Raw genomic sequence first — 27,902 nt, 5'->3', positions numbered from 1 at the left:
GATAAGCCACTGCATTCGTTTCTGCTATTCACAGCATGGCAAGCCAGTGCCTAAGGGCATTAGGCCACATTCAACCAGCGCTGCAGCCACTTCAGCAGCCTTTGCCACTGCAGTTCTGCAGGGCCTCATAGCTGCTCCTAATGCTGTTTAGCTCCAGCCTCCCAACCATAGCTTTGGGACTCTACCCAAATGTAATGACTGCAACAGTGAAACACGAAGAACATAGTACAGTTGTGTACACTGTAGATGTTCGAGTGTATTCACTGTTGCAGTCCAGGTTACCCACCTGCCACCCCCCCTTTTTTCTGCTGGAACTTATCTTTCCTTCTCTGATTTATGCAACCTATGTGGTGTATTTGCTTGTAGATGAAGGTAAAGTTTATATTGGTGCATGTATTTTTATATATTTATAAATTCTGCCTACCCTTTTAGGGGGCACCCGACATCTGGGGCAAGAAAAACTGAAGAAAATGGCATTGGCTGCTTATTTTATACCCCTGACGTCAGGGAAGGGGCGACAGCAAATGACGCAGGACTGAAGACTTTGGAATTCAGGCTGACTGAGGGCAACCTGCCAGCAGGATTACCCAAATGTAATGACTGCAACAGTGAATACACTCGAACATCTACATTTATGGTAAGTATACACAACTGTACTTTATTTATATATGTATTTTGGTAATTTTTATATGCATCCAAATATATAGACATACATGCATTGTATATTTTGTATTTATGCATTTTTGAAACACTAGTGATGTTCGATTTAATTAATTAATTATTTTAATTTATGTATTTAATCGAGTGAGGAAGTGATAGATTATTGGCTCCTTAATTATATAAATTGTGATTTGGATAAGATGGCAGTTGAAAGTCTGAAGAAGCGTTTACTATAACGTGAAAGCACTTACTGGCCATTTGTACTTTTTTATGTCCTTGAAATAAAGCTGTTTTAGTGGAGAGGTCGGCTCCGATTGTCGTGTTTGTGCCCTTGAAGTTTTGGATCTATTGGACTTTATATTTTGCTTCACGGGGGCGCTTTATCCCAAGCAATGTTCGTATTTTTTGCTAGTTTTAAACTGCACAATAATTGGATAAAACTGTTTGTTTGCTCCATCCCTAAATATTTTCTAAATTTGCAGTATATATAATAAATAAAAGAGGTTGGGAGTTGGCAAAATGGATAAGGCATTTACCATGCAAAAAGAAGGTACAGGGTTTGAGTCCCACCTTTAAGGAAAATTGGCTAGACTTAAAATGGCTCACAAGGGCAGTTAGCTTATGAACAAATTTGTAGTAATTTCCCTCGGTCACATTCCTATCTGTCTTCCTCCCCCTTTCTTTTTTTCTTGTTTCTGCCTTCCAGTCTACAAGTACTCTCCTTCAAATTTTGTTAGTGGTAGTCCTAAAGTACTTACATAATTTAATAAATAATTCTGTATATCCTTAGTGTTAGAAGTTTATGAAGCATTTAGATTTAACTGCAGTACGGATTTTAACTTGAAACGTCACATCTTTTATTTCAATAAAATGGCAGCCTCCTAAACACACATTCAAACCAAATGACCAATTAAGCCTTCCCTCTCCATAGAACTTCAAAATGTTACTGGTCAATTGCAATAATATACTTGATGTCTTATAAGAATCCTATGTGGTGGTAATCTCACTTAGGTCAGAAAATCAGAACCTGCTCAAAATCTGCAAATCTTTATGGCCACCTGGACATTCTCTTTGCTGTCCTACTCCTTAGCTAAACTATGGAACTCTCTTACTCCGTCCCTTAGAAATACTTGTAACCACTCTAACTTTAAATCCCTCCTCCATTCCTACCTATCTTCAAAGTGGGAATGCCCTTGCTCCTTCCCCACATAGGACCCTCCTATATCAAAACCCACCTTCTAACTCTGTGCATCATCTCTGCGCTCACGTCGTTTGCCGTCCTACTCCTTCTTAACCTCCAAATGTTAGTTCATTTCCAACAAGTTCTCATCCTCAAATGTAATTCAATGTTAATGACTCTTGGACTGCTCTGTTGCTAGATTTTTACTACTACTATTGTGGAATGTAAAATTTCAGTTGTAATTCACTGTTAATGACTCTGACTGTACAGTTGCTAAACTTTATTATTATTGTAGAATGTAGAATTGTTTTACTGTAGAATGCTGCATAAAGCTGTATGACTTCTTTGCTTTGTATATGCTAATATGTTTTTCATTGTTACTGGAACTTTTCTCCCAGGGCCTTTGCTGAAAACGGGCTCTTTTTAGGCTCAGTGGACATTCCCGGTCATCAAACTGAAATAAATACATACATTTAAAAACCTGTATTGCGCCTGACAGAGGTCTTAACATTAAGGTTAATACAAGGAGTACTTAATTGTATCCTTTGCATTTTAGTTTACCCTTATAGTGTCTTCCTTTTGATTTTATCTTTTTAATACTGTCTGCAGTAGAGTCTTCCTCCTCAAAAAATGCTTCCATCAGTGCCATCATTATATTCTGTTTCAGTATGCAGCACACCATACTTATTTTGCGAAGAAACTTCAAAAATTTCCCCTTAACAGTGTTTGCTAAATAATTTTCTTTTTCCATTTCAGTAGCATTATCATCATTCTATGAATTTTCATCTACAATGTTATAATACACATTGTCACAGTCTCATAAGTTATCCCATTATTAGAGTGAGACTTGCACTTCCAGTATTGTCTCCATATGTTCTGAGCAGTCTACCCAGAAGTGGACCTGACTTTTTACATTTGATACATGCTTTTTCAGAATACTTAAGTGTTTTCTTTTCTCCACACACCTTTCAGCTTCTCTTGTAACAGTCTTCAACCAACTCTCTGGTTTCACCAAAAAATAGCATATTTTAGGCTGGTCTGTAAAGAAAATAAGTCTTCCAACACTGAACTGTTGTTACACTATGTACGTGAGGTAATGTATATTCTTCATTGATGATTACAATAAAGCAGTTCAGTCCCCTGCCCAAGAACCATCAGTGTTGTTGATTTTGTTGATATTGAAAACATTCACAAAAGGTTTTCAAATGTTTATCATAATTTTAATTGTGTGTGCCTGCCATTCTAAATTTAACAGAAAATCTTATTGCAGTCTGTAGTTTTTCCAGGTACTAATTTGTGCCAATTCAATGAACTTTATTACAGATTTTCCATTGCTAGCATTGAAAAAATTCTACCTAAGTGAAATAATGTCTGTATTTGCAAAGATGAATCACCCAAAGGTTTAAACACATTCACCCAAAAGGTTTGTCTGCAAGATTTTCAGATGTCTGCCTGTGATCAAGTGAATGATTCACTACATAAACAGCCACTTTAATGTATTTTATATCTTTCTGCCCAGACATAGTCTAAACCATTATGTTGTGGCATACAAGAATGAATAAGTGAAAGAAGCACACACACACGCGCACACACACACACACACACACACACACACACACACACACACACACACACACACACACACACACACACACACAGAGAGACTCTTGCAACTGCTGATGTAGTTATTTGCTCCTGTTCTGATTCTTTTTTCCTTCCTGTCACTAACTGTGTTTCTTTAAAAAAAATTAGTGACAGAAATGAAATGGTAGCTTCAGTAAAGTTTTTAATTCTCAAAACACAGATTTTTAGAGCAGAATTGGAGCACTTCTTACTGGGCTGTACATTTTAATTCATCCCCCTCAGTCCAGTAAGGTTTGCTGATTCTTCACTCTCATTTACTAAATGTTAATATCACTTTCTCCTTGAAGTAATATTTTGTTTTTTTCATTCGTACTGCAACTGCACAGCAGTGGGATGATGTGAAATAACAGTGGTAACAAAACACACCTCACCAGCTATAATCCTTCTTACATGGAGCTTCATTTATGAACTGTAGATAGATAAGCAGTGTGTCTGAGGTTTGTAGCTGGTACAGTGCTGCAAGACTGATTTATTCCTTGCCAGTATGTTAAGATTTTTTTCTGATTTTTCTTCATCCTTTGCAGTTTTTAGCCTAGATGTATACTTTTTGATCTATGGTATAATGGTTTTAAGTATAAAATATGATGTAAAACCATGGCAAGTAAAATACATTTTCTTAAGTCTTCTGAAGTGTAAAATATTATGGCATAATTGCACTGGCTGCATGTAGTACCAGATGTGCTTTTGTTGTAATAATGCCAGAAAAGCATGGCACATAACATATTCTAGATGTTAATTTTGTGTGTTTACATTTTTCTTTTTCTTTACTCTTCTCTTTTTTTTTCTGTTTATTTTTCAATAGCCAAGTGGTTTGGAAAAGGTCTTGTTTCGTCGTGTAGTGGACCTGTTTCGTGATAATCGGATGATTGTTGTATTTCAATCCAACTATCCCAGTTTAGAAGACATGTTAATTTTTCAACACCGACTGCACAGACATGGCATACATGTGAAGGTCTTTCCCAACAAGGTACAGCTTGCATTTTACTGCTGTTTATCCTTTTTGTAAATAGGTTCATAGATGTTTACAAGGCTAATGACTGCAAGGGCCTTTCAAAGCCTAGCCATGCATCCCAAATTTCTGACAAGTTCTGGTACTCTTGATAAGTGTAAGTAGGGGCTTGGGAGGTGAAACATTTACAAGACTGGTCCTGGGAGATGAACCATTTACAGCTGCCTTTGTCCATTAGAGACATATGTGCCAAACCAGGGATGTATTTCGTGTTCCCATCCAGTTGTCCAAGTAACACTTGAATTAGGTTAAGGAAGAACTCTGTTTCACATGGATGGGGAGCATGTTCCAAAGAAGGGGTGGTCTCTGAGATAGAAACCTGCCTCTCCAGCATGTCCTATTTATATCACAGGCAAGGTTTAAGTCTTTAGAACGGGTAATTCGGGTAATTCTGGTGCTTTTTTTTTTTTTGTGAATATGCAGGAGGTCCATCAGAATGATGTCCGACTGTGCTTTGTATGCCAGGCACAAATCTCCCCTCAACAACCTATAGTAGACAGAATACAGGCATAGGGCCTTGAGGCAGTCTCTACTGGACATGTTACCTATGCTGTGTATTCTTTTAATGAGGAACCTGTGTGGGTGTTCAGTTGGATATCCATGGTTAGGTACAGTGGGGCATTGCACTCAATGATAGGTCTGATGAATGCCACAAAAAGTGGAACAGTTACTTCCTTGGACCTATATGCCATATCTTTGTTTATAAGTTGCACAGCTTAGAATGATTTCCCACTACTGTAGACGCATGATGGTTAAAGGATGGATTACAATCTGTGTATCCCAAGTCCCAGACTACTGGGTCAACTCTAAAGTGTATGATAGCTACCAGGGGTGGATGACTTCCCGAAGGATACTATTATGCATTTCTTGGCATTTAGTTTTAGTCCATGGCTCTTGACATCAGTTGTTTGTCTGTATCGGCTCTTCCTTGAGAACATTTGTGTCAGTGTGCGATGTAATGACTGCTCCTAATTTTCAATCAGCAGATTTAGTCAACTAAAGACTGTTGACATTTGCCTTGACTTCAGAGAAGTAAACAACAAAAAGTAGTGGTCCCAGGACAGTTTCCAGAGGGACTCTGCTTTTCACTGGCCTCTTTGTAGAGGTGGACTCCCCTATTCTAACTTCCTGGGTCCTGTATGTGAGTCAGCTGGCCCTACACCAGGTGACATATAAGGGCTTGGATCTAACCTCTTAAGTTTATCAGCGGTGTCCAAGTGGGTTATTGTGCCAAATGCCTTGGCCAGGTCAGGGTAGGCAGTGCAAATCATTTTGCCCTCATCCATTGCTTTGGTGACCTTCTCAAAGAAGACAACCAGGTTGAGTAGGCATGACCTACCCTTGATGAAACCAAATTGAGTTGAGTCCAATGTCTGGAGGATGTTCTTCGTGTTTCACTGTTGCAGTCATTACATTTGGGTAATCTGCTGTCAGGTTGCCCTCAGTCAGTCTGATTAACAAAGGTTTGGGTCCTGCGTCGGTTGCTGTCCCTTCTTCCATGACGTCAGGTCGTCAGGGGTATAAAACATGCATTCCACGCCATTACATCAGTCTTTCTTGCCACACGGTGCCCGAAGCAGAAGCAGTTCGCAAGTTTCAGTCGGCCGACTCCTGAAATATTCGTTTTCGAGTTTCAGAACCAAAGTCTTCAACTAAAAAGATAAGTACCCCGTTGGAGAAACTTTTTCTTGCTCCTTACCGATGTCAGTAAAAGTTAATAATTGCATTACTTGTGGGAAGCAAATACCTCATAAGGATTTTCATTTGTACTGTATTCCTTGCCTAGGCCCTGACCACAACGTACCTTGCTGTCGGTTTGTGCTAAATTTAATCAACGCACTATTAACATCGGTATATTTTTGCCTCACGCTTTAATTATCCAGAAATGTGGTCAGTTAGCAATCTGACTACCGGAATACCTAAAAAGCACAAAGAAAAAGAGAGAGACAGGTCGTCAAGGTCCAAAACTGACGATGCTTCTCCTAAGCCACTCGCCAGTTTGCCGGTACTCAGTGAGGCGCTTTTGCAGCCCTTAATACCTGCTACTTCTGATTCGCAGGCCTCTACTGAGACCCATTCGGAGTCCGGTATGCCACGAGATGCTTCAATTATGGAACCCATGGATGTCTCTACCTTAGATGGGTCCGGAGCCGCTGTGCAGGCACTGGCTTCTGAGGATGTTTTCAGGCCCATAGATTTATATATTAGACCAACGCCATCTTCAAAACTAAGGCCAAAATCTAAATCTAGGTCTAAACAACTGACACCTGGGCCACATGTGAAGGCCCCTATGCCTAAAAACAAATGATCAAAATGGCTGAAGATTTAATTACTCTGATCAGGGGAGCCAACCCCCCCTCCCTTGCTTCTAAGAGGCCTAGGCAAGACATTGTTTATGAATCTTCTGAACAGGATTCTATTTCTTCTGACTCTTCTAATGAACAGGATTTGTCTATACCTACTTATGAGGACTCTGATTCAGAAGATTCCATTCCTTCTGCTTCTCCTCCTCTCCCCGTGAGGATTTTTCTTTTGGGGAAACTTTACATACCTTAAGGGAACATTTCCACTGGGAAAGTCAGGATTTCTCTGAATCTAAAAAGAGACTTGGGGATTTTCTTCTTCTTCCTCAGTATAGGCCTTTGGCTATACCTCCTGTTCTAGTCATTGTTGATTGTTTTTTCAGAATCTAGTATGGCTCCTGATTCTCTGCCTCCGGCTCCTTGTAAGCCAGACAGATACTATAGGGTTCCTGACTCCCACAAATTCCTTTTCAAAAATCCTATTGCAGACCCTGAAACAATTTCTCAGGGTCCCAAGGGTATTAAGGCCTCTACTGCTAAAAATCCTACCCCTTCTGATAGAGATTCCAGGGAGCTGGGTAGATTGGGTAAGAAGGTTTATACTTCTGCAACCTTGGCAATCAGGGCTTTAAACTGTCAATTTCATATGCTTAAATATCAACAGCATATCGTGGGACTGCTTAAACAGAAAATAATGTTAATTTCTGACTGTGTGGAAAATAAAGATTTACAGGATTTATTGCATTCAGCTGAACAAGTTGGAAAACATATTTTGCAATTTGATTTTGATTCTTTGGAAGCCTTTTGCAGGGCTGCTGTAACTGGGTTTGCGCTAAGAAGGCATGCTTGGCTCAAAGAGCAAACTCTGCCTGATCATGTTAAAGCAAAATTGTCGGATGCTCCTTTGCAACAGGACAGTCTCTTTGGTAATCAGGCTGAAGAAGTTTTAAAAAAGATGGAAGATAAAGCTAAATTTATGCAAACTGTGAAAGATTTCTTACAAGTGCAACCTCCAAGATTTAGTAGGCACTGGCCTACTAAGAACTGGTCCTTTCCAGTTCCTTCGAGAGCCACTCAAGTCAAACCCAGACATTCAAAAGGTTCCAGGTTTCAGTCCCAAGGGACTTTTAGAGCAAAACAACGGGTTGCTTCCTCCTTCAAATCTGGAAACAACAAGGCACCTCCCTATGGTAAACAGTCTCAATGACTTCCCTTTACACTTACCAAGCACTTACCTTTTAGCCACCCCTTTGGGGGGGGAACTGGCAACTTATAACCCAGGACAAACGGGCTTTAAATATAGTATCCCAGGGATACAGCTTTCATTTCCACATGTTGCCAATCCCAAACAGATGGCCAGACCTGCCCCCAAATCAGTGGGCAGAGGCCCAGAAGCAAGTACTGTCCCTCATGAACATGGGGGCTATTCAGTCAGTACCAGAAGAGGAAAACGGACAAGGTTTCTATTTAAGACTTTTCCTGGTACCCAGAAAAGACAAATCATGGCGTCCAATTCTGGACTTATGTACTCTAAACACATTTCTGGACATTCCAAAATTCAAGATGCTGACTCAACAGTTACTTCCTATGCTAGGCAAAGATGCCTGGTTGGTAACTCTATACTTAAGAGGCTTGCCTGCATATCCCAATCAGGGAATCTTGGAGAAGATACCTCAGCTTCAAACCAGGCTACTTGCTTTACCGGTTCTCTGCACTGCCCTTTGGCTTATCTACTGCGCCCAGGGTCTTCACAAAGTGCCTGGCTCCAGTAATTGCATTTGCAGACAAAGAAATATTCAAATATATCCATACCTGGCCGATTGTCTAATTCAGGCAGAAAACAGGGACATTCTTCTAAAACATCTGGCGTTTGTAAAAAGGGTTCTAATTTGTCTAGGGTACACCATAAACGAAAAGAAATCACAACTGGTACCCTCTCAAAAAAATTACATTCCTAGGTGCAAGCTTGAATACAACTGCCCAGATGGCTTACCTTATGCCAGAAAAGCAAATTAATTTGGTAACTTACTTCAAACAGATGGCCACAAAAACCCTGCTATCTGCAAGACAAATTCTGCAAGTCTTGGGGGTTCTTGGCCTCCTGCATTCTTCTAATTCCATATGCAAGACTGCATATAAGGAATTTTCAGTGGTACATAAAATGTTTATGGAGTCAACATTGTCACAGCGTGGAAACAAAGATTCCTATCATACCTTGCCTGCAACTAGAGTTCCTATGGTGGGCAGAGGCCTGCCACCAAAACAAGGGACTGCCATTCACTCCACGTCCTGCCGCCCAGACCCTAACTACAGATACATCAGACTATGCTTGGGGGGGCTCATCTGGCAGGGAAGTGCATTCAGGGCTAATGGAGTCTAAATCAATTGCACCTTCATATCGATCAAAAAGAGATGCAAGCTGTACAGAGTGCACTGACAGCCTTCAAGGACTACCTTCATCCAGGACAGTTAATGATAAAGACAGAAAACACCACAGTTATGTGGTACATAAACAAGCAGGGGGGTACACACTCCTACCCCCTTTGCAGACTAGCCATGGCATTGTGGAACACAATCTTGACCTGTCAAATACAACTACAAGCTCAATTCCTGCCAGGAAAGCTGAATACTCCGGCAGACGAACTAAGCAGAAATCTCATGGACCCACACGAACGGAAACTGGAACCATGGATTTTCAACATGTTGACACGCAAATGGGGAAGTCCAGACATAGTTCTGGGGTGAGGCAAAAAGATCTATCAGTTGGACAAATTCTGCACAAGAACTCATCACAAAAGAGCCTGGAAAGCGGATGCTCTATCATTCAGCTAGAAAAACCTATAAGTCTATGCTTTTCCCCCTCTGCCTCTGCTCTCCAAAGTTTTACGAAAAATCAAACAGGAAAAACCAAAAATGATTTTGATTGCTCCAGACTGGCCTCGCCAACACTGGTACCCACTCCTGCGCAATGTGTCACACCTACCACCGTGGCACCTGCCTCAGACACCTTACTTACTGTCTCAGCAGAACAACCAAATTCTGCACACTCTGCTCCAAGCTTTGAAACTTGCAGCGCGGCTGATCACCTAAATTCACCCTTAGGCATCCCTCAGCAAACCTGTGTTGGATGTCATTTTGGAGGCAAGAAGGCTTAGTACTAGAAAATCTTATGCTGACAAATGGAAAAGGTTCTGTGCCTGGAATCAATCACAAGGGATAAGCACAGCAGTGCCCAATATTCCTCAGATTTTACAATACTTAACTAAGATACTTCACCAGGGCCTGTCCTTTTCTTCCATAAAAATCCATGCCTCAGCCATTTCAGCTCATTACAACACAGAACCTCCCCTCTTCTCTCATACTCTGCTAAAGCAGTATCTCAGAGGGGCCAAAAACTTGAGACCACCCAGGAGAGCTCCAACCCCTGCCTGGAACCTCAATTTTGTATTGAAAAAACTCACTCTCCCTCCTTTCGAGCCAGCTGCTACTGCAGACTTAAAATGTCCCTCCTGGAAAACTGCTTTCCTTTTAGCAGTCACTTCAGATAAACGGATTTCCGTATTACAGGCTCTTATGGCAGTGGAGCCTTTCATTATTTTTCATGCGGACAGGGTGTCTCTTAGGACCAATCCATCCTTCATGCCTAAGGTGGTATCCAGTGTGGCTCTTAATCAGACCATTCATTTGCCAACTTTGTTTCCCAATCCACAGAACAAGGGGAATGGATTCTGCCAACAATGGATGTTCACAGACAACTTAGGTTTTACTTAAACAGGACAAAATCTCTAAGAAAATCTGAACAACTACTGGTGGCATTTGCTGCAGGGGCAGAGGGAAAGGCTATTTCAAAGCAGACCGTTTCCAAATGGATAAGCCATTGTATTCGTTTCCGCTATATGCACCATGGTAAAACAATCCCCCAGGGGATCAGATCTCATTCCACCAGGGCTGCATCTACTTCTACAGCCTTTCTCAGAGGTGTTCCTACCAGAGACATTCTAGAAGCTGCTACCTGGAGCTCAATTCATACGTTCACCAAGCATTACCATTTACCTTTCTTCTTTAAATCCAGAGCTGGCTTTGCCACTGCTGTCCTGCAGGGCCTTATAGCTGGACCTAATGCTGTATAAATCCATCCTCCCAACCATAGCTTTGGGAATCTACCCAAATGTAATGACTGCAACAGTGAAACACAAAGAACATAGTAAAGTTGTGTACACTTACCATAAATGTAGATGTTCGAGTGTATTCACTGTTGCAGTCCTGGTTACCCTCCCTTCAACCCCGTTTTTCTCTTACTATACCTCTGCTTTCCTTTACTGTGCTTAAAAGCCTTTTTGGTGTATTTGCTTTTGTTTGGAGGTATATATTTTTGTGTTTTTAATTACTTAAATATTTGGCTCCCCATTTGATGGACACCTGACATCTGGGGCAAGAAAAACTGATGTAATGACATCGTGGAAGAAGGGGCAGCAGCCAAGGCAGGACCAAAGACTTTGTTAATCAGGCCGACTGAGGGCAACCTGCCAGCAGATTATCCAAATGTAATGACTGCAACAGTGAATACACTCGAACATCTACATTTATGGTAAGTGTACACAACTCTACTTTTCCTATGTTATTATTAATCATTTCCTTGATTCTTTCCATGGCTTTACACATAAGACTAGTGAGACCTAAGGGTCTGCAGATGGCCCACTTTGTGCAGAGGGATGAGTGTTGCTGTTCTCCATTCATGAGGCATGAAGCCTGTTTGGAGGCTATAGTTAAATAGCAGTTCCAGACGGCCTGATAGGTTATGTTTCATGCTATTTAGAAGGCATCCTGGGATATTGTCTGGGCCCATTGATGTAGTGTTCTTGGCCTTTGTGAGAACATTAAGGTCCTGTTCCCTAGTGATAGCAGAGGGGTAAAGTTGGAGCTGAATTTGTTGGCCAGTAGGTTCGTTATATATTCTGGCTCAGTATACATGTTTCCATTTACAATGAGCTTTTCACACAAGTGTGTGTTACCTTTTGAGGTTGCGAACCTAGCTAAAGAATGCCTTGTGGTTCTTTTTAGTAGACTTGTCCTCAGAGTTGTTTAGTTTGAGAGTGCTTTTATCCTGCTGGGTGCTGCACCTCCTAATTTTTGCCATGATTTTCTTCTGTTATGCAGCCTCTCAATGTGATTTCACCAGGGTGACTTGTGTGAGTTAGTTCTGTATTTCTTTCTGGTGGATACAGCTGCCTCTCTGCAGTTACTAACATACTTGTCTAGGGTTTCTGTGAAGACTCCACAATATTTTCCTTCTTCGACCTTTTTGCAGGTTTTGGAGCATTCGGCACAGACACCAATCCCGATTCCAGCTTCTTCAGTACCAGTGGTAGATCTTACCATAGTACCGTAGTCTACCCTTTGACCTTCAATTCTCTCGGAGCCGGGCCATCCTCAGGACCGAGACTGGTCTCTCGGCATTGTGTTCCCTGGAAGAGCGTATCCCTTTCGCACATCTGCCACGGTTCCGGTTGCTTTGACAGAACCGACTCCTCCTGTGGCTCCCTCCCTGGCAGTGCATTCTTTGGAGAGGGGTGTGACTCTGGTCCCGAGGTTGCCTTTCTCTGTTCCGGGCTCCCACTCCTCTTTGGGAGGACCTGCTTTCCAGGTGATGGAGAGGGCACTGGCCTCTGCAGGCTCCCAGTTGGTCCCTCCGTCATCTAAGATCCACCCGTTCCCTTCCTCTGAGCCACAGCTGATGCAGCCCACTACTCACGGACACCAGGCTCGGGAACCTCAAGACACCGTTCAAGAAGGTTCCTCCTCTGCAGGATCCTCCTTGGATGCTCCCGTCGAGGAGGTTCCTCACAAGAGATCGTGCAAGAGGAAGTATGTGGATTCCCCAGAGGAATCTCTGACTGAATATGCGGACTACAACAAGGGGGAAGGGTCCCCATGGTCCCCCCGATGATGTCTCCTTTGCAGACATCTTAGAAATCCTGAAGCAGCGGGGTGACTGGAGGAGTCCATATTCTTGCAGGCTTTCTGGGCCCGGCCCTCTACCTCCTGGGTGACACCGTCTATAGATGACCTCATCCATCTCCTCGTGCAGCGCGCATGGAAGAGTCCTGATACCATTAAACCTATTCCCCGGAGGCCAGACAGAATTCTTTCCCCTCCAGAGGACAACCCACACTGGTCCAAGAGCCTTCCGGTAGATGCTGTGGTTGTGGCAGCAGCCACTAGAAAGAAACTCACCGAGAAGAACACTACTGTCCATCCCCCAAACGGAGTCGTGGGCAACAGACTTGGGAAGTGGGTGTATTGTTCACTGACCTTTGCCATTTGGTCCCTGAATTATCTGGCACACTTTACTCTGCTTCAGAGAGACCTAATTTCGGAACTCTCAGAAACCCTGGCAGGAGCAGTCTCTGATGAGGTACAGGACAAAGTTGGCTCACAGCTTCCGACCCTGGAGTCCATTTCTAAGTCGTCCATGAGGTTGATTTCCCACTCTACTGAAGGGGTGGCTAGAGCAGTGGGTGCAGGCATTGTCATGAGACATCATGCCTGGATGCGCCTATGTGACTTCACAAATCCTTTTAAGTCTTTCTTCCTAAATGCCCCCGTAGAGGCCTCCTCTCTTTTTGGCCCAAAGGTAAAAGACACTTTTTAGCCGGGTGTGAAAAGGATGATAAGACATTGTCTGCCATAGGCATATGTTTTTCCACACCCCAGCGACCCTATTCCAGGAATCAGAGGAGTGGAAAGATGTGTTACAAAAAAATACCAAGGTCCTTTCCGTGACACACATGACGATTTTCCCCCTGGGGTAGAGTGGGGAACTTAGCAGGAAGATACCCCTTCAGAGGCAGAGGGGGTCTGCTTAACTAGGGGTCCAGAGATTCTTTCTCTGGACAGCCCTGTCAGCGTTCCTGAAGAGCGGCCCGATTACGTGCCTCTGAAAGCAGTCGGGGTTGTTTTTCTCTGCAACACTTTGCCTGGCAAAAAATAACCACAGACTCTTGGGTGCAGACGATAATTACCAGAAGTTATCACATTCCCTTCAATATTTTCCCAAGGCCTTTAAGGAGCATTCCTGACTTTCCGCCCAGTCAAAGGGAAGCAGCAGCTCTATAAATTCAAAAGCTGCTTCAAAAAGTGTCATCCAGACAGTCCCTCCAGACCAAATAGAATCCGGTGCCAAAGAAAACAGGGGACTGGAGACCAATTCTGGATCTCCGCATCCTAAACAAATTCATCAGACAAGCAAAATTCTGGATGGTCATGGTACAATCTATACTCCCCTTCCTGGGCAAAGACAGTTGGATGTGCTCTATACATCTTCAGGACGTGTATTACCACATAAAAATGGACAAGCGCTCCAGAAGATTTCTCTGCTTCCGGCTGGGAGCCAATCACTACCAGTTCTGAGCACTGCCCTTTGGTCTTTCCACAGCCCCCAGAGTGTTCACCAAATGCATGGCACTGGTAACAGCTCACTTGAGACTGCAAGGATTCCAGGTGTTTCCATATCTAGATGATTGGCTCCACTCCAACAAGCATCTACTAGTCCCCGCGATCCATTAAACCCTACATCCCGTGAAACACCTAGGGATAACAGTAAACCAGGACAAATGCAAACTAATCCCTTCTCAAAGACTGGAGTTCATAGGGGCAGAATTCGATACCCAGTTTTGTGTAGTCCACCTCCCTCTTCACATCATACAGAGACTCTGATCGCAACACCGAGTGATAGGACAAAATGCCGGCTTGGATAGCCCTTCAACTACTAGGGTCCATGGCAGCAACTATATCAATGGTCCCACTGCACATGAGGCTTCTTCAGTGGCTTTTGCTAACACAATGCCCCCTTTGAATCTCCCCATGAAATTTCAGATCAGGATAACAAATCAGTGCAAACAAGACTTAATTTGGTGGATGAAGCCAGAAGAAGAACCTATGGAGTTGACCGTTCTCCCCTTCTCAGCCCAAAGCCATAGTGACCACGGATGCTGCCCTGATCGGGTGGGGGTGCACTACCAGGGAAAGACTGTCCAAGGCACGTGGTCATCCATGAAGGCTAATCTGCATATCGGTGTTCTAGATCTGAGGGTGATGCTTTTAGCATTGCAAGCATTTCAATCTGTTCTCCCTTAAGGAACAATTGCCATCCAGTCCGAGAACATGTCAGTAGTCTGGTATATCAGCAAACAAGGCAGAACCAAGTCCTACCCATTATGTCAAGAGGCCATGAGAATTTGGCAATGGGCGATAGCTTCCAACTGCTGACAGCAATGCACATTCCCAGGGATTCCAGCCTAATTGCAGACAAGTTGAGCAGATGCATTCTCCTGCCTCATGAGTGGTACCTCAATCCTGTCATAGCGCAGAAGATATTCAGTCGCTGGGGCCAGCCTTGCTGAGATCTGTTCGCATCCCCCACAAATCACAAATGCATTAAGCTACTTTGGCCTAATTTCCCCCGAAGGAGGCATCCCCGAGGGATGCTCTTGTACATGATTGGCCCACGAGACTTCTTTATGTGTACCCTCCACTCCCACTGATCCCCCAATTCTTGATGAAGGATCTTCAGTTGAAAAGCAGAGTAATCCTCATTGCACTCTACTGGCCATGACAAATTTGGCTCCCCCTTCCTTTGGCCTCACCAACTACAGCAACCTTGGATTCTGGATCCAACTCCGGAACTACTATCATATCCACAGGGATTGACATATCCAAATGTATCGAACCTCAAGCTGACAGCTTGGTTCCTCTACTTCCAGTGATTACCAGGCAGAACAGCCTGTCCTCCCCTGTCCGTCACATTCTTCTGGCTTCCCATAAACCATCCACCAGGAAACTTTATCTCAACAAATGGAAGAGATTCATTATTTGGTCTCACGTAAAAGGAATAAATCCCTTTTCGGCACTGCTATCCATGGTTTTAGATTATCTATCTAATCTCCTTCATTCTGGAGCTGCAGCTTCTTTCATTGGAGTACACCTGGCAGCAATTTTTAACTTCCACAATGGTTTCAAAGGCTCCTCCTTAATCTCTGTCTCTATAAAACCTTTTTGAAGAGAGATTTACATATCAGACCCCTCCTTCAAACAACCGATTGAGCCATGGAATCTTGCACTGGTTCTCCAAGCCTTGACTCGCTCTCCTCCTGAATCTGCCACCAATTGTGACTTAAAATTTTTATCCTGGTAAACCTTATTCTTGGTGGCCTTTACTTCAGCAAGATGAATTTCTGAGTTACAAGCCTTGTGTATAAAATGTTCCCACATGGTGCTCCATAAGGACGGAGTATCACTATGAACTAACCCCTCCTTTTTACCTAAGGTTATCTCTGATTTGACTGTTAAATCAAACGATTGGTCTGACAGTCTTCTTTCCAAATTTCTCTAATAAAGGAGAATATTCATTGCATTTGCTTGATGTGCACAGACAACTACATTTTTATTTCGACCGATCTAAATCCATACGAAAGTCTGACCAGTTATTTATATCATACTCCGGCCCAAAATTGGGAAAGTCAGTGTCCAAAGTTACTTTATTTAAATGGTTGAGAGATTGCATTTCCTTTATTTATCAAAGAAGCAAGGTTTCAATGCCTTCTAAGATCAAAGCACTTTCCACAAGATAAGTTGCAACAGCTGTTGCTTTCCATGCAACAGCTTTCATAGATGTCATTTGTGCAGCAGCAACATGGACCTCTCCTCATACCTTTATCACTCGTAACAAATTTGATATGGTCTCCAGGGAGAGAGCCTCTTTTGGTTCAGTGGTGCTCAGGAATATTCTTCATAGGGCCTCCCAGGAAACAAGGTAGCTAGGGATTCTGTCCTATCAGTAAGGAATGAATGAAGATTAACATCAGATAAAGAAGTTATGTTCCTTTATTCATTACAACCCACCAACCATCCCCCTCCAAAAGACTCTTGGAGGTTCTGCTATGGTCCTATTGTATGGTAAGGAAATTGCTCTGAAAAAGCCCCCGCTTTTCTCTCTAATCTGTCCTTTCCTTACAGGTAAACTCGATCTGAGGTAATATGGAGAGGGGCACTGTGGGTAAAGCTTAGCTTGAGAGTTTTTTGGCTGGTGCGAGCTTGTTATAATGGCTGACTCTGTTCCGAGGATGGAACAGGCACCCATTAGTAAGGAATGAATGAAGATCAACACCACAGATGGAAAGTTATGGTAAGAACATAACTTCTTTTTATTTGTTCTAATACCTAAGGAAGGTGAAACTACATCTGTTGAGAATTATAGAACCATTTGTCTGACGAGTATACTGGGAAATGTTTTGAGTGGGTCATTAGTAAGTGGATATTGGAAACATTAGATTTTCTTTGTTTCACTGTTGCAGTCATTACATTTGGGTAATCTGCTGGCAAGTTGCCCTCAGTCGGCCTGATTAACAAAGTCTTGGGTCCTGCTTCGGTTGCTGTCCCTTCTTCCATGATGTCAGGTCGTCAGGGGTATAAAACATGCAGCCGATGCCATTACATCAGTCTCTCTTGCTGTGCGGTGCCCGAAGCAGAAGCAGTTCACAAGTGCCGGTCAGCCGACTCCTGAAATTTTCATTTTCAAGTTTCAGAACCGAAGTCTTCAACTTAAAGCTAAGTACCCCATTGGGGAAACTTTTTCTTGCTCCTTACTGATGTCAGTAAAAGTTAATAATTGCATTACTTGTGGAAAGCAAATACCTCAAAGATTTTCATTTGTACTGTATTCCTTGCCTAGGCCCTGACCACAACGTACCTTACTGTTGGTTTTGTGCTTTATTTAATCCACGCACTATCCGTCGTCAGTACATTTTTGCCTCTAAATATTTTGGTTCTTTGTTTAATTATCCAGAAATGACATCAGTTAGCCATCCGACTACCGGGATTCTGAAAAAAAACGCAAAGATAAAGACAGAGACAGGCCGTCTAGATCCAAAACTGCCGATGACGCTTCTACTAAGCCAGTCACCAGTTTGCCGGTACTCAGACGCTTTCGCAGCCCCTTATACCCGCTACTTCTGACTCGCAGGCCTCTACTGAGACTCATTCGGTGTCTAGTATGCCACGAGATGCTTCACCTATGGAACCCATGGATGTCTCTTCCTTAGATGGGTCCGGAGCCGCTGTGCAGGCACCGGCTTCTGAGGGTGTATTCAGGCCTACAGACTTGCATATTAAACCGAGTCCACCTTCTATACTAAGGCCTAAATCTCGATCTGTGTCTAAAAAAACCAATGCCCAGGCCACATGTTCAGGCCCCTATGCCTAAAAAACAAATGATCAAAATGGCGGAAGATCTAATTACTCTTATCAGGGATAGTCAAACCCCCCCCCTCCCCAAGAGGCCTATTGCTGAGCTTGACTATGAATCTTCTGATCAGGACTCTGTTTCTTCTGACTCTTCTAATGACCTGGATTTGTCCATACCTACTTATGAGGATTTGGATGCAGAGGATTCCATACCCTCTGCTCCCCCCCCCGAGGACTTTTCTTTTGGGGAAACTTTATATACCTTAAGGGAGCATTTCCACTGGGAAAGTCAGGAATTTTCTGATTCAAAAAAGAGGCTTCGGGATTTCCTCCTTCTACCTTAGCACAGGCCTTTGGCTATACCCTCCTGTACTAGACATTGTTGATGATGTGTTTTCGGAATCCAGTATGGCCCCTGATTCCCTGCCTCTGGCTCCTAGTAAACCTGACAGATACTACAGGGTTCCTGAGTCCCACAAGTTCCTTTTCAAAAATCCTGTTGCAGATCCAGAAACCATTTCTCAGGGGCCCAAGGGCATTAAGGCTTCTACTGCTAAAAATCCTACCCCTTCTGATAGAGACTTCAGGGCGCTGGATAGATGGGACAAAAAGGTTTATACTTCTGCAACCTTGGCAATCGGGGCTTTAAACTGCCAATTTCATATGTTAAAATATCAACAGCATATTATTGGACTGCTTAAACAGAAAATGATGTTGATTTCAGACTGTGTGGAAAATAAAAATTTACAGGATTTATTGCATTCAGGTGAACGGATACCCGCAGTGGTGGTGCTGCGGTAGCGTTGTCACCTCACAGTAAGACGCTGTCCGGTTCGATTCTCAGCTAGAGTGTCTTCTGCGTGGAGACATGCATGAATGGGCGTACCTTCATTGAAGGTTGTGCGTCAGGGCTGGTAATTCGGCATGTAAAAATCAACTACAAATCATTAGCGGACCAGAGTTCCGCTGTGGCGACCCCTAACCGGGAAAAGCCCGAAAGACACAACATCAGTTGCATTTTGCTGAACAAGTTGGAAAACATACTTTGCAATGTGGTTTTGATTCTTTAGAGGCCACTTGCAGGGCTGCTGTTACTGCGTCTATGCTTAGAAGGCATGCTTTGCTTAAGGAGCAATCTCTGCCTGATCATGTTAAAGTGAAATTGCTGGATGCTCCTTTAAATCAGGACCGCCTGTTTGGCAAGAAGGCTGAAGAAGTTCTAAAAAAGATGGAAGATAAATCTATGCAAACTGTAAAAGATTTCTTACAAGTGCAACCTCCAAGATTTAGTAGGCACTAGCCTACTAAGAATTGGTCCTTTCCAGCTCCTTCCAGATCCTCTCAAGCCAAATCCAGACGCACCAAAAGCACCAGGTTTCAGTCCCAGGGGATTCTAAGAACTAAGCAATGGGGAGACTCCACTTCCAAATCTGGAAATAACAAGACACTAATGACTTTCCTTTAAAATTACCAAGCACTTAACCTTTTAGCCACCCCTTTGGGGGGAAAGATTGCTCTTCATGGAAAAATTGGGAACTCATAACCCAGGACAAATGGGTTTTAAATAGTGTCCCAGGCATACAGATTTCATTTCCACACGTTGCCAACACCAAACGGGTGGCCAGACCTGCCCCTAAATCAGTGGGTAGAGGCTCAAAAACAAGTACTTTCCCTCTTAAACATGGGGGCTATTCACCCCATACCGGAAGAGGAAAAGGGACAAGGTTTCTATTCCAGGCTTTTCCTGGTACCCAGAAAAGACAAATCATGATGTCCAATTCTGGACCTGTCTACTCTAAACACCTTTCTGGATATTCCAAAATAAAATATGCTGACTCTTCACTGGCAACTCTAGATTTAAAAGAAGCATACCTGCACATCCCAATCAGGAAATCTTGCAGAAGATACCTACGCTTAAAAGCAGGCTACTTGCATTATCAGTTCTCTGCACTGCCCTTTGGCTTGTCTACTGCACCCAGGGTATTCACAAAGTGCCTGGCTCCAGTAATTGCATTTTGCAGGCAAAGAAATATTCAGATATATCCATACCTGGACGATTGTCTAATCCAGGCAGAAAACCAGACCATACTTCTAAATCATCCGGCGTTTTGTAAAAAAAGGTTCTAACTTGTCTGGGGTACACCATAAACAAAAAGAAATCACAACTGTTATCCTCTCAACAGATTACATTCCTGGATGTAAGCCTGAATACAACTGCCCAGATGGCTTTCCTCACGCCAGAGAAGCAAATTCATTTGGTAACTTACTTCAAACAAGTGACCACAAAAATCCTGCTATCTGCAAGGCAAATACTGCAAGCCTTGGGGTTCATGGCCTCCTGCATTCTTCTAATTCCATATGCAAGACTGCATATGAGGAAACTACAGTGGTACTTAAAAAGTCTATGGAGTTAACATTGTCACAGCCTGGAAACGATGATTCCTATCATGCCTTGCCTACGCCTGGAGTTCCTATGGTGGGCAGAGGCCTGTCACCAAAACAAGGGACTGCCATTCACACTACTCCCTGCCATCCAAACCCTAACTACAGATGCATCAGACTATGCATGGGGGCTCACCTGGCAGGGAAGTGCATTCAGGCCAAATAGAACCCAAATCAAATGCACCTACATATCAATCAAAAAGAAATGTTAGCTGTACAAAATGCTCTGACAGCCTTCAAGGTCTACATTCTTCCAGGACAACTAATGGTAAAGACGGACAACCCTACGGTTATGTGGTACATAAACAAGCAGGGGGGGTACACATTCCTACCCCCTCTGCAGACTAGCCATGGCATTGTTGAACACGGCCTTGAGCTACCAAGTGCACCTACAAGCTCAATTCCTGCCAGAAAAATGGAATACACTGGCAGACGGACTAAGCAGAAATCTCATGGACCCACACGAGTGGAAACTGGAACCACGGATTTTCAACATGTTGACAAGCAAATGGGGGAGCCCAGACATAGATCTATTTTGCCTCCTCCCAGAACTACCAGTTGGACAAATTTTGCAAAAGGACTCTCCACAAAAAAAACCTGGAAAGTGGATGTTCTGTCCTTCAGCTGGAAAAAACTATCAGTCTACGCCTTTCCCCCCTCTGCCTCTGCTCTCCAAAGTTCTGCTAAAAGTCAAACAGGACAAACCAAGAATGATTTTGATTGCTCCAGACTGGCCACGCCAACACTGGTACCCACTCCTGTGCAGTGTGTCACAAATATCTCCATGGCACCTGCCTGAGACACCTTCCTTGCTGTCTCAGCAGGAGAACCAAATTCTGCACCCTCAGCTTCCAACATTGAACCTTGCAGCTTGGCTAATCACTTAAATTCACCCTTACCATCCCTCAGCAAACCCGTGATGGGTGTCATCTTGGAGGTGAGAAAACCTAGTACTAGAAAATCTTATGCTGACAAATGGAAAAGATTCTGTGCCTGGAAACCAATCTTTAGGGGTGAGCACAGCAGCGCCCAATTTACCTCAGGTTTTGCAATACTTAACTGAGATGCTTCACAAGGGCCTGTCTTTTTCCTCTATTAAAATCCACGCTTCAGCTATTTCAGCTCACTATAGCACAGAACCACCCCCCTTTTCTCATCCCCTGCTCAAACAGTATCTCAGAGGGGAAAAGAACGTGAGACCACCCAGGAGAGCTCCTACCCCTGCCTGGGACCTTAACTTTGTTTTGGAGATGCTCACTCTACCTCCTTTCAAGCCAGCTGCTACTGCAGACTTAAAATTTCTTTCTTGGAAAACAGCCTTCCTTTTAGCAATCACTTTCAGCTAGAAGGATATCTGAATTACAGGCCCTTATGGCAGTGGAGCCTTTCATCATCTTTCATGCGGACAGGGTATCTCTGAGGACCAATCCATCCTTCATGCCCAAGGTAGTTTCCAGTGTGGCTCTTAATCAGTCCATTAATTTGCCAACCTTCTTTCCCAATCCACAGAGCAAAGGGGAACGGATTTGGCATTCCTTGGACGTGCACAGACGACTAAGATTCTACTTGGACAGAACTAAATTTCGAAGAAAACCTGAGTTGCTAGTAGCATTTGCTGCTGAGGCAGAGGGGAAGGCTATTTCAAAACAAACCATTTATAAGTGGATAAGCCATTGCATTCATTTCTGCTATAAGCACCATGGAAAACCTATCCCCCAGGGGATCAGATCTCACTCCACCAGGGCTGCATCTACTTCTGCAGTCTTTCTTAGAGGTGTTCCTACCAGGGATATTCTAGAAGCTGCTACCTGGAGTTCTGTGCATACTTTCACCAAGCATAGTCATTTACCAATTTTCTCTAAATCCAGAGCTGGCTTTGCCACTGTTGTCTTGCAGGGCCTTATAGCTGGTCCTAATACTGTATAAATTCCTCCTCCCAAACATAGCTTTGGGAATCTACCCAAATGTAATGACTGCAACAGTGAAACACTAAGAACATAGTACAGTTGTGTACACTTACCATAACTGTAGATGTTCGAATGTATTCACTGTTGCAGTCCCGGTTACCCTCCCTCCAGCCCCCTGTTTTTCTCTGACTATACTTCTACTTTCTTTTACTATGCTTAAAAGCGTTTTTGGTGTATTTGCTTTTGGTTGGAGGTATATTTTTGTGTTTTTAATTTTATTTGGGGGGCACGGGGCATCTGGGGCAAGCAAAACTGATGTAATGGCATCGGCTGCATGTTTTATACCCCTGACGACCTGATGTCATGGAAGAAGGGACAGCAACCGACGCAGGACCCAAGACTTTGTTAATCAGGCCGACTGAGGGCAACCTGCCAGCAGATTACCCAAATCCAGCAGATTACCCAAATGTAATCTGCAACACTGAATACACTCGAATATCTACATTTATGGTAAGTGTACACATAAGTACCTTTATCTGCACTTTTTTTCAAAAAATGCAGTATTTAAATTGATTTTAACTGTGTTGCAGGAATATTAACTGAACTGGAAGTTAGTCAGTGTTTGCTGAATTTTACTATTTGCTAGTAATTACAGGTGTGGGGGTAGCCACATTCTTTGATTTCCTGTCATTGCCTATTTAAAAGGTACAGTGTGAAATATTTTCTGCTTAAAAACCTCAGCTTTGGCCGGCTAAGAACTAGCTGTATTCAACTGGACGTATAAGAGAATTTAAGTACCTTTATCTGCACTTTTTTTTTCCCAAAAATACAGTATTTAAATTGATTTTAACTGTGTTGCAGGAATATTAACTGAACTGGAAGTTAGTCAGTCCCCCGGATTCATGAAGCTCGGCGCAAGGCCGGTGTAAGGCTTGCACCGGCCGTGCGGCGTATATATGGAGTAGTAGCGCCATAGGCATATTAATGAAGGCGTGCAATCGCCACAGCCACGTGCATAGGAAACGTGCACGAGTGCATGGGGCGTAACGAAGTTACGGAGGGAGGCGTGTCAATGTCGGCTGTGTATGAGCAACCTAAACTGCCGAATATTATAGTCCGCCTGCACTAATACTTGCACCTATCAGTGTCCGTGGAGACTGAAACGTATACAAAGCATGCAAGATAATCCCTGCGAACAAAATGAAGAAGCAAACACAAATGCACGATAGGGAATAACAGGTCCCTACCCTTGAACAAATGACAGAAAAACCGTGTGCCCGTAGTCCAACGTAGTGTTGATAGCTATACCATGTGGAAGTGAAACATATCATATGCTAGGGCGCCGCCAGGAGGTACGTCCAGCCCAATGGTGAGGGTCACCAGCTGACCCATAATGTGAGGGAGGGTACATAGCTGTGCAGATGTGTCCATAACAAAATACACGAGGAGAAATGTAGATATATGTAGTGACTGTATGTCCGAATCATATCCCACAAGGGATGTAATAGTCACATACAAAAGGTATGTCTGTATCCCACATAACAAATGTGATAGGGAATAGAATGCACATGTAAACGAATCAGGAGCATAGAAACAGCTATAACAATAAGGACAAATGTAGGCCGAAAGGAACAGTATGACCCGTACCATCGACTAAGAATACCACCTGTCCCACTTTGTGAGCGACAGTACCGCTGCGGCCAGATGTGTCATCCCTCAGACGTCATGTAATAGTGGCATTAAACAGTTGTTCTCCACATGTATATTACATAAATGTCATAAGAAAAAGAATAAGCCACTGAAATGCTACAAGACTAAAGCTTAGATATAGGCAAGAGTTGTAAGTTCTATCTGTCGAACTGACCGTGGGTATGTGTCGGCGTGTAAAATGTGTTGAGTCCACCGCAAATGTTACATTGTGGCCAGTTGAAAAGGTGGAAACAGTACCGTAGACTGTGGGGAGGCATTGTCCACAACAGTCGGATATGTGTAAGGAATAGCATGGACATAGGAAAAGGTGCCATCCCCCCAATGAGTACAACAGGTCTGCAAAACCCGGGAGTCATCGGTAGAAGCCAAACTCGTATGTGACACAGCCGAACGGGTAGTACCTGGGTATACCAACTAAGTAATGAAAGTGAAGTATGGGCGTGTACCTATGTGTGTACGGTATAGCACGTGGGAAGCAAACATGACAGGGTAGTCCACACAACCATAAAGGTACCCGATACCTGTAGGGCAGTCAATGTGCTACTCTGGCCGTGTCATGGCCCAACAACAACAAAAGTAGTGAGCTATCGGATGTGAGTAATTTGCATGTGAGGGGTGAATGGGTAATGGTAAAACCTGCAAAGGCAATACTGTGTCGTATGCAGAAAAGGTGAACCAGAGGTATAGGAGGGGGCAGCGGGTGAAGTGGACATAAACACAAACACATGGAGAAACAGCTGCAAGACAAGCAGACAGGCCATAGTGTAGAACACAATCCCACAAACATATGTATCATGTAAATGTGCGATCAAAATGTATAGATATGTCACCGTCACATACCCACAGGTTGGTCCTGATGGAACTGGCCATAACAAATGCAACACACCTGGCTGCATAATGGGCTACCCAGCATACCCTCCACATCACACAACCCACCTCCGTAACAGAACGTCCACCAAATCCACCCGTACGTGGCCCACTGGTTCGTTGCAGACACAGCTACACATACCGACCCCTACGCATATGTAGTAGGTATTGTCACCCTAGGCAGTGTCAGGATAGCAAACCATGTATTCCCTGCATGTTAAACCCCCTGCACATTTTCATAAAGCCAAAATACATTTTAATATCGTTTCTGTGTGGAATGGTCCAATTTCTGGAATATCCCTTACGGGATAAGTAACCTGTGTAAATAGTAGAATGAGTATGACGACAAAATGTCCAATCCTATACATATCTGGACACAAGTCAGAACGTGAAGTACAGGTCCAAGACACTGTCCAGACCTGAGTGGTCATGCATAACCTAGTACTCGGGATAAAACACCTTCCCGTGACACACGTCCCCACACAAATATGCGGGAGAATATATTGCACACTCGCATAGTGGCAAACGGCAGAAGGGTGAGGAAGACACCCGACACTAACAGGATAACCCTGATGAAGTGTGAGGGATACCTAGTGTGTGCTGGTGTGACCGACCATACCTGACAACCTGTGTGAGCTAGATATCTGGACAGAGCCATGAATACAAGTGAGACAAAGGTACAATATGCAAAGATAGCTGTTAGAAGTTATTCATGTATGTGCAGTCTGAGTACCCGGGAAGTCCACTGGGTGAAGAAGTGCCCAGTAACAGTGGAGGCCCGGGTAGAAAAGCTCCACAAGCAATACAAGGAAATAAAGGCTACATAATGTTAAAGGTAAAATACAAGAGTAAAAGGCATACAGTCAGGAAATACACATGCATAAAATGTGCATAATAAGACAGTGCAAATCCAGAGATGTTCTTCATCTCACATTGCTGCAGTCCTAACACTTGGGTAGTCCGCTGTCCCTCGGTCGGCCCGAATATCAGAGTATAAGGCTGACGTCGGTCAAGGCGCATTTGACTGACATCAGAACGTCAGGGTACAAATGCGCATGACCGACGTCATATCCTCAGTCTTTTTTGCCGCATGGTCCGATGCAGAAGCAGTGTTGTTCGGCGTTCTGAAATTTTTCGAATTCGGAGTTTCAGACCGAAGTCAAGAGTTGGTTAAGTACCCCGTTGGGGAATATTTTGGTTTTTTCTTGCCTCAGTGGTTTACCGGATGTCAGAAAAAGTGAATAACTGTATTTCTTGTGGGAAACAGATACTGCATAGGGATTACCATAATTTGTGTATACCTTGTTTGGGACCTGAGCACGACGTTGTTGGGTGTCGCTTTTGTGCTAGGTTCAATAAACGCACTATAAAGCGGAGGTTGGATTGTGCCAGGTTGGTCTTTGGGAAGCGGTGCAATTACAATATGCCGTCGGATGCTCCGATGCCGGCTTCCTCAAAGAAGCGCAAGGACAAGGCAGTTAAACCTAGGTTAGAGGAGTCGTCCGAACCGGATGCCGGTTCTTTAGAGGCGTCAGTGGAACCGGTGGTTCCGACAGAGGCCTCTCTGGAGTCCCAGGGAGAAACTGTGTTTTTACAGGATGTGGCCTCCCAGGAGGCAGGTCAGGCTGTAGGGGCTTCTCAGGTAACTGTACTCCCCTCCCTTCCTAAGGTGTCTAGGCCCTCTCTTTCTGCTTCCAAGGCTTCTCCTAGAGGCAGGTCTAGTTTTGCTTCTGTGGGTGTCACTCCTAGTTCTTCAGGTTCAGTGCCCAAGAAGCACATGCTTAAAATGGCAGAAGATTTAATTACTTTGATTAGAGGCTCTATCGCGCCTGCAGATAAGAGGCCTAGGATGGAACCTGTGTTGGGGGATTATGGGCACGGCCGGGATGTGTCTGAGTCTTCGGCTGAAGACTTGCAGGAGTATTCTCATTATTCTGATTCTGATGTGGATGATTCTACTCCTTCTGCTTCTCCTCCTGAGGATTTTTCTTTCAGAGACCCTTCACTCCATGAGAGAGCATTTTAAATGGGAAGGTCAGGATTTCTCTGATTCCAGGAAAAGGCTTAGGGAATTTTTGTTTTTACCCCAGCATAGGCCTTTAGCTATACCTCCTGTTCTGAATGTGGTGGAAGATGTGTTTGCAGAGGCTTCTCTTAATCCTGATTCTTTGCCTCCTGCTCCTGTTAAACCAGATAGGTATTACAGGGTGCCTGAAGCTCATAAGTATCTTTTTAAGAGTCCTAGGGCAGACCCAGAAACTGTTAGCCAGGGGCCTAAGGGTGTTAAGGCTTCTGTTGTCAAGAATCCAGTTCCGGCAGATAAAGAGGCCAGGGCCTTGGATAGGTGGGGAAAGAAAGTTTATACTTCTTCCACTCTAGCCATGAGAGCTTTGAATTGCCAGTTTCACATGTTGAAATATCAAAATTATCTCCTTTCACAGTTGAAATCTAAGGTTGATGCTCTGGCGGAAGGTATTGATTGTAAAGAGTTACAAGATTTAGTGCATGTTTCTGAACAGGTGGGTAAGCATTCTTTGCAATGTGGTTTTGATGCTGTTCAGGCCTCGTCTAGGGTGGCTGTCACTGGGTCAGTTCTTCGCAGGCATGCCTGGCTGAGGGATCAAAATTTATCTGACCATGTTAAAACTAGGATTTTGGATGCCCCTTTGCAATCTGATGTCTTGTTTGGTTCTCCTGTTGAGGCAGTTTTAAAGAAAATGGAAGACAAGGCTAAGTCTATGCAGACTGTTAAAGATTTTTTGCAGGTTCAGCCTCCAAAGTTTAGTAGAAATTGGCCTACTAAAGGGTGGACGTATCCTTCTTATGATTCCCAGTCTAGGGGTAGATCTAGACGTGGCAGGGGCAGAGGTCAGGGCTCTTTCAGGCCTAGAACAGGGAGTTCTCCTGCACAGTTTTCGGGTGAGGGCAGGGGTCAGTCC

General features: G+C 43.7%; 1 protein-coding gene across 2 annotated transcripts in view; it reads left to right on the top strand.

Annotated features, from left to right (window-relative positions):
• Nucleotides 1-27,902, top strand: part of MRPL10 (mitochondrial ribosomal protein L10) — a 348,343-nt gene that overhangs the window by 209,356 nt on the left and 111,085 nt on the right. Inside the window, exon 3 of one of the 2 annotated variants that reach the window (XM_044062286.1) lies at nucleotides 4,287-4,451. The exons of the other annotated variant lie outside the window; for it this stretch is intronic. Within the exon in view, the coding sequence (XP_043918221.1) occupies nucleotides 4,287-4,451 (165 nt within the window). The remainder of the gene's footprint in view (nucleotides 1-4,286; nucleotides 4,452-27,902) is intronic. 2 annotated transcript variants of the gene reach the window in all.

This window comes from Protopterus annectens, chromosome 2.part1, assembly GCF_019279795.1.
Source record: "Protopterus annectens isolate FY-2018-M chromosome 2.part1, PAN1.0, whole genome shotgun sequence".
NCBI lineage: Eukaryota > Metazoa > Chordata > Ceratodontiformes > Protopteridae > Protopterus > Protopterus annectens.
Note: the sequence above shows the minus strand (reverse complement) of the source record. Positions and strands in the feature narration are given on the sequence as shown.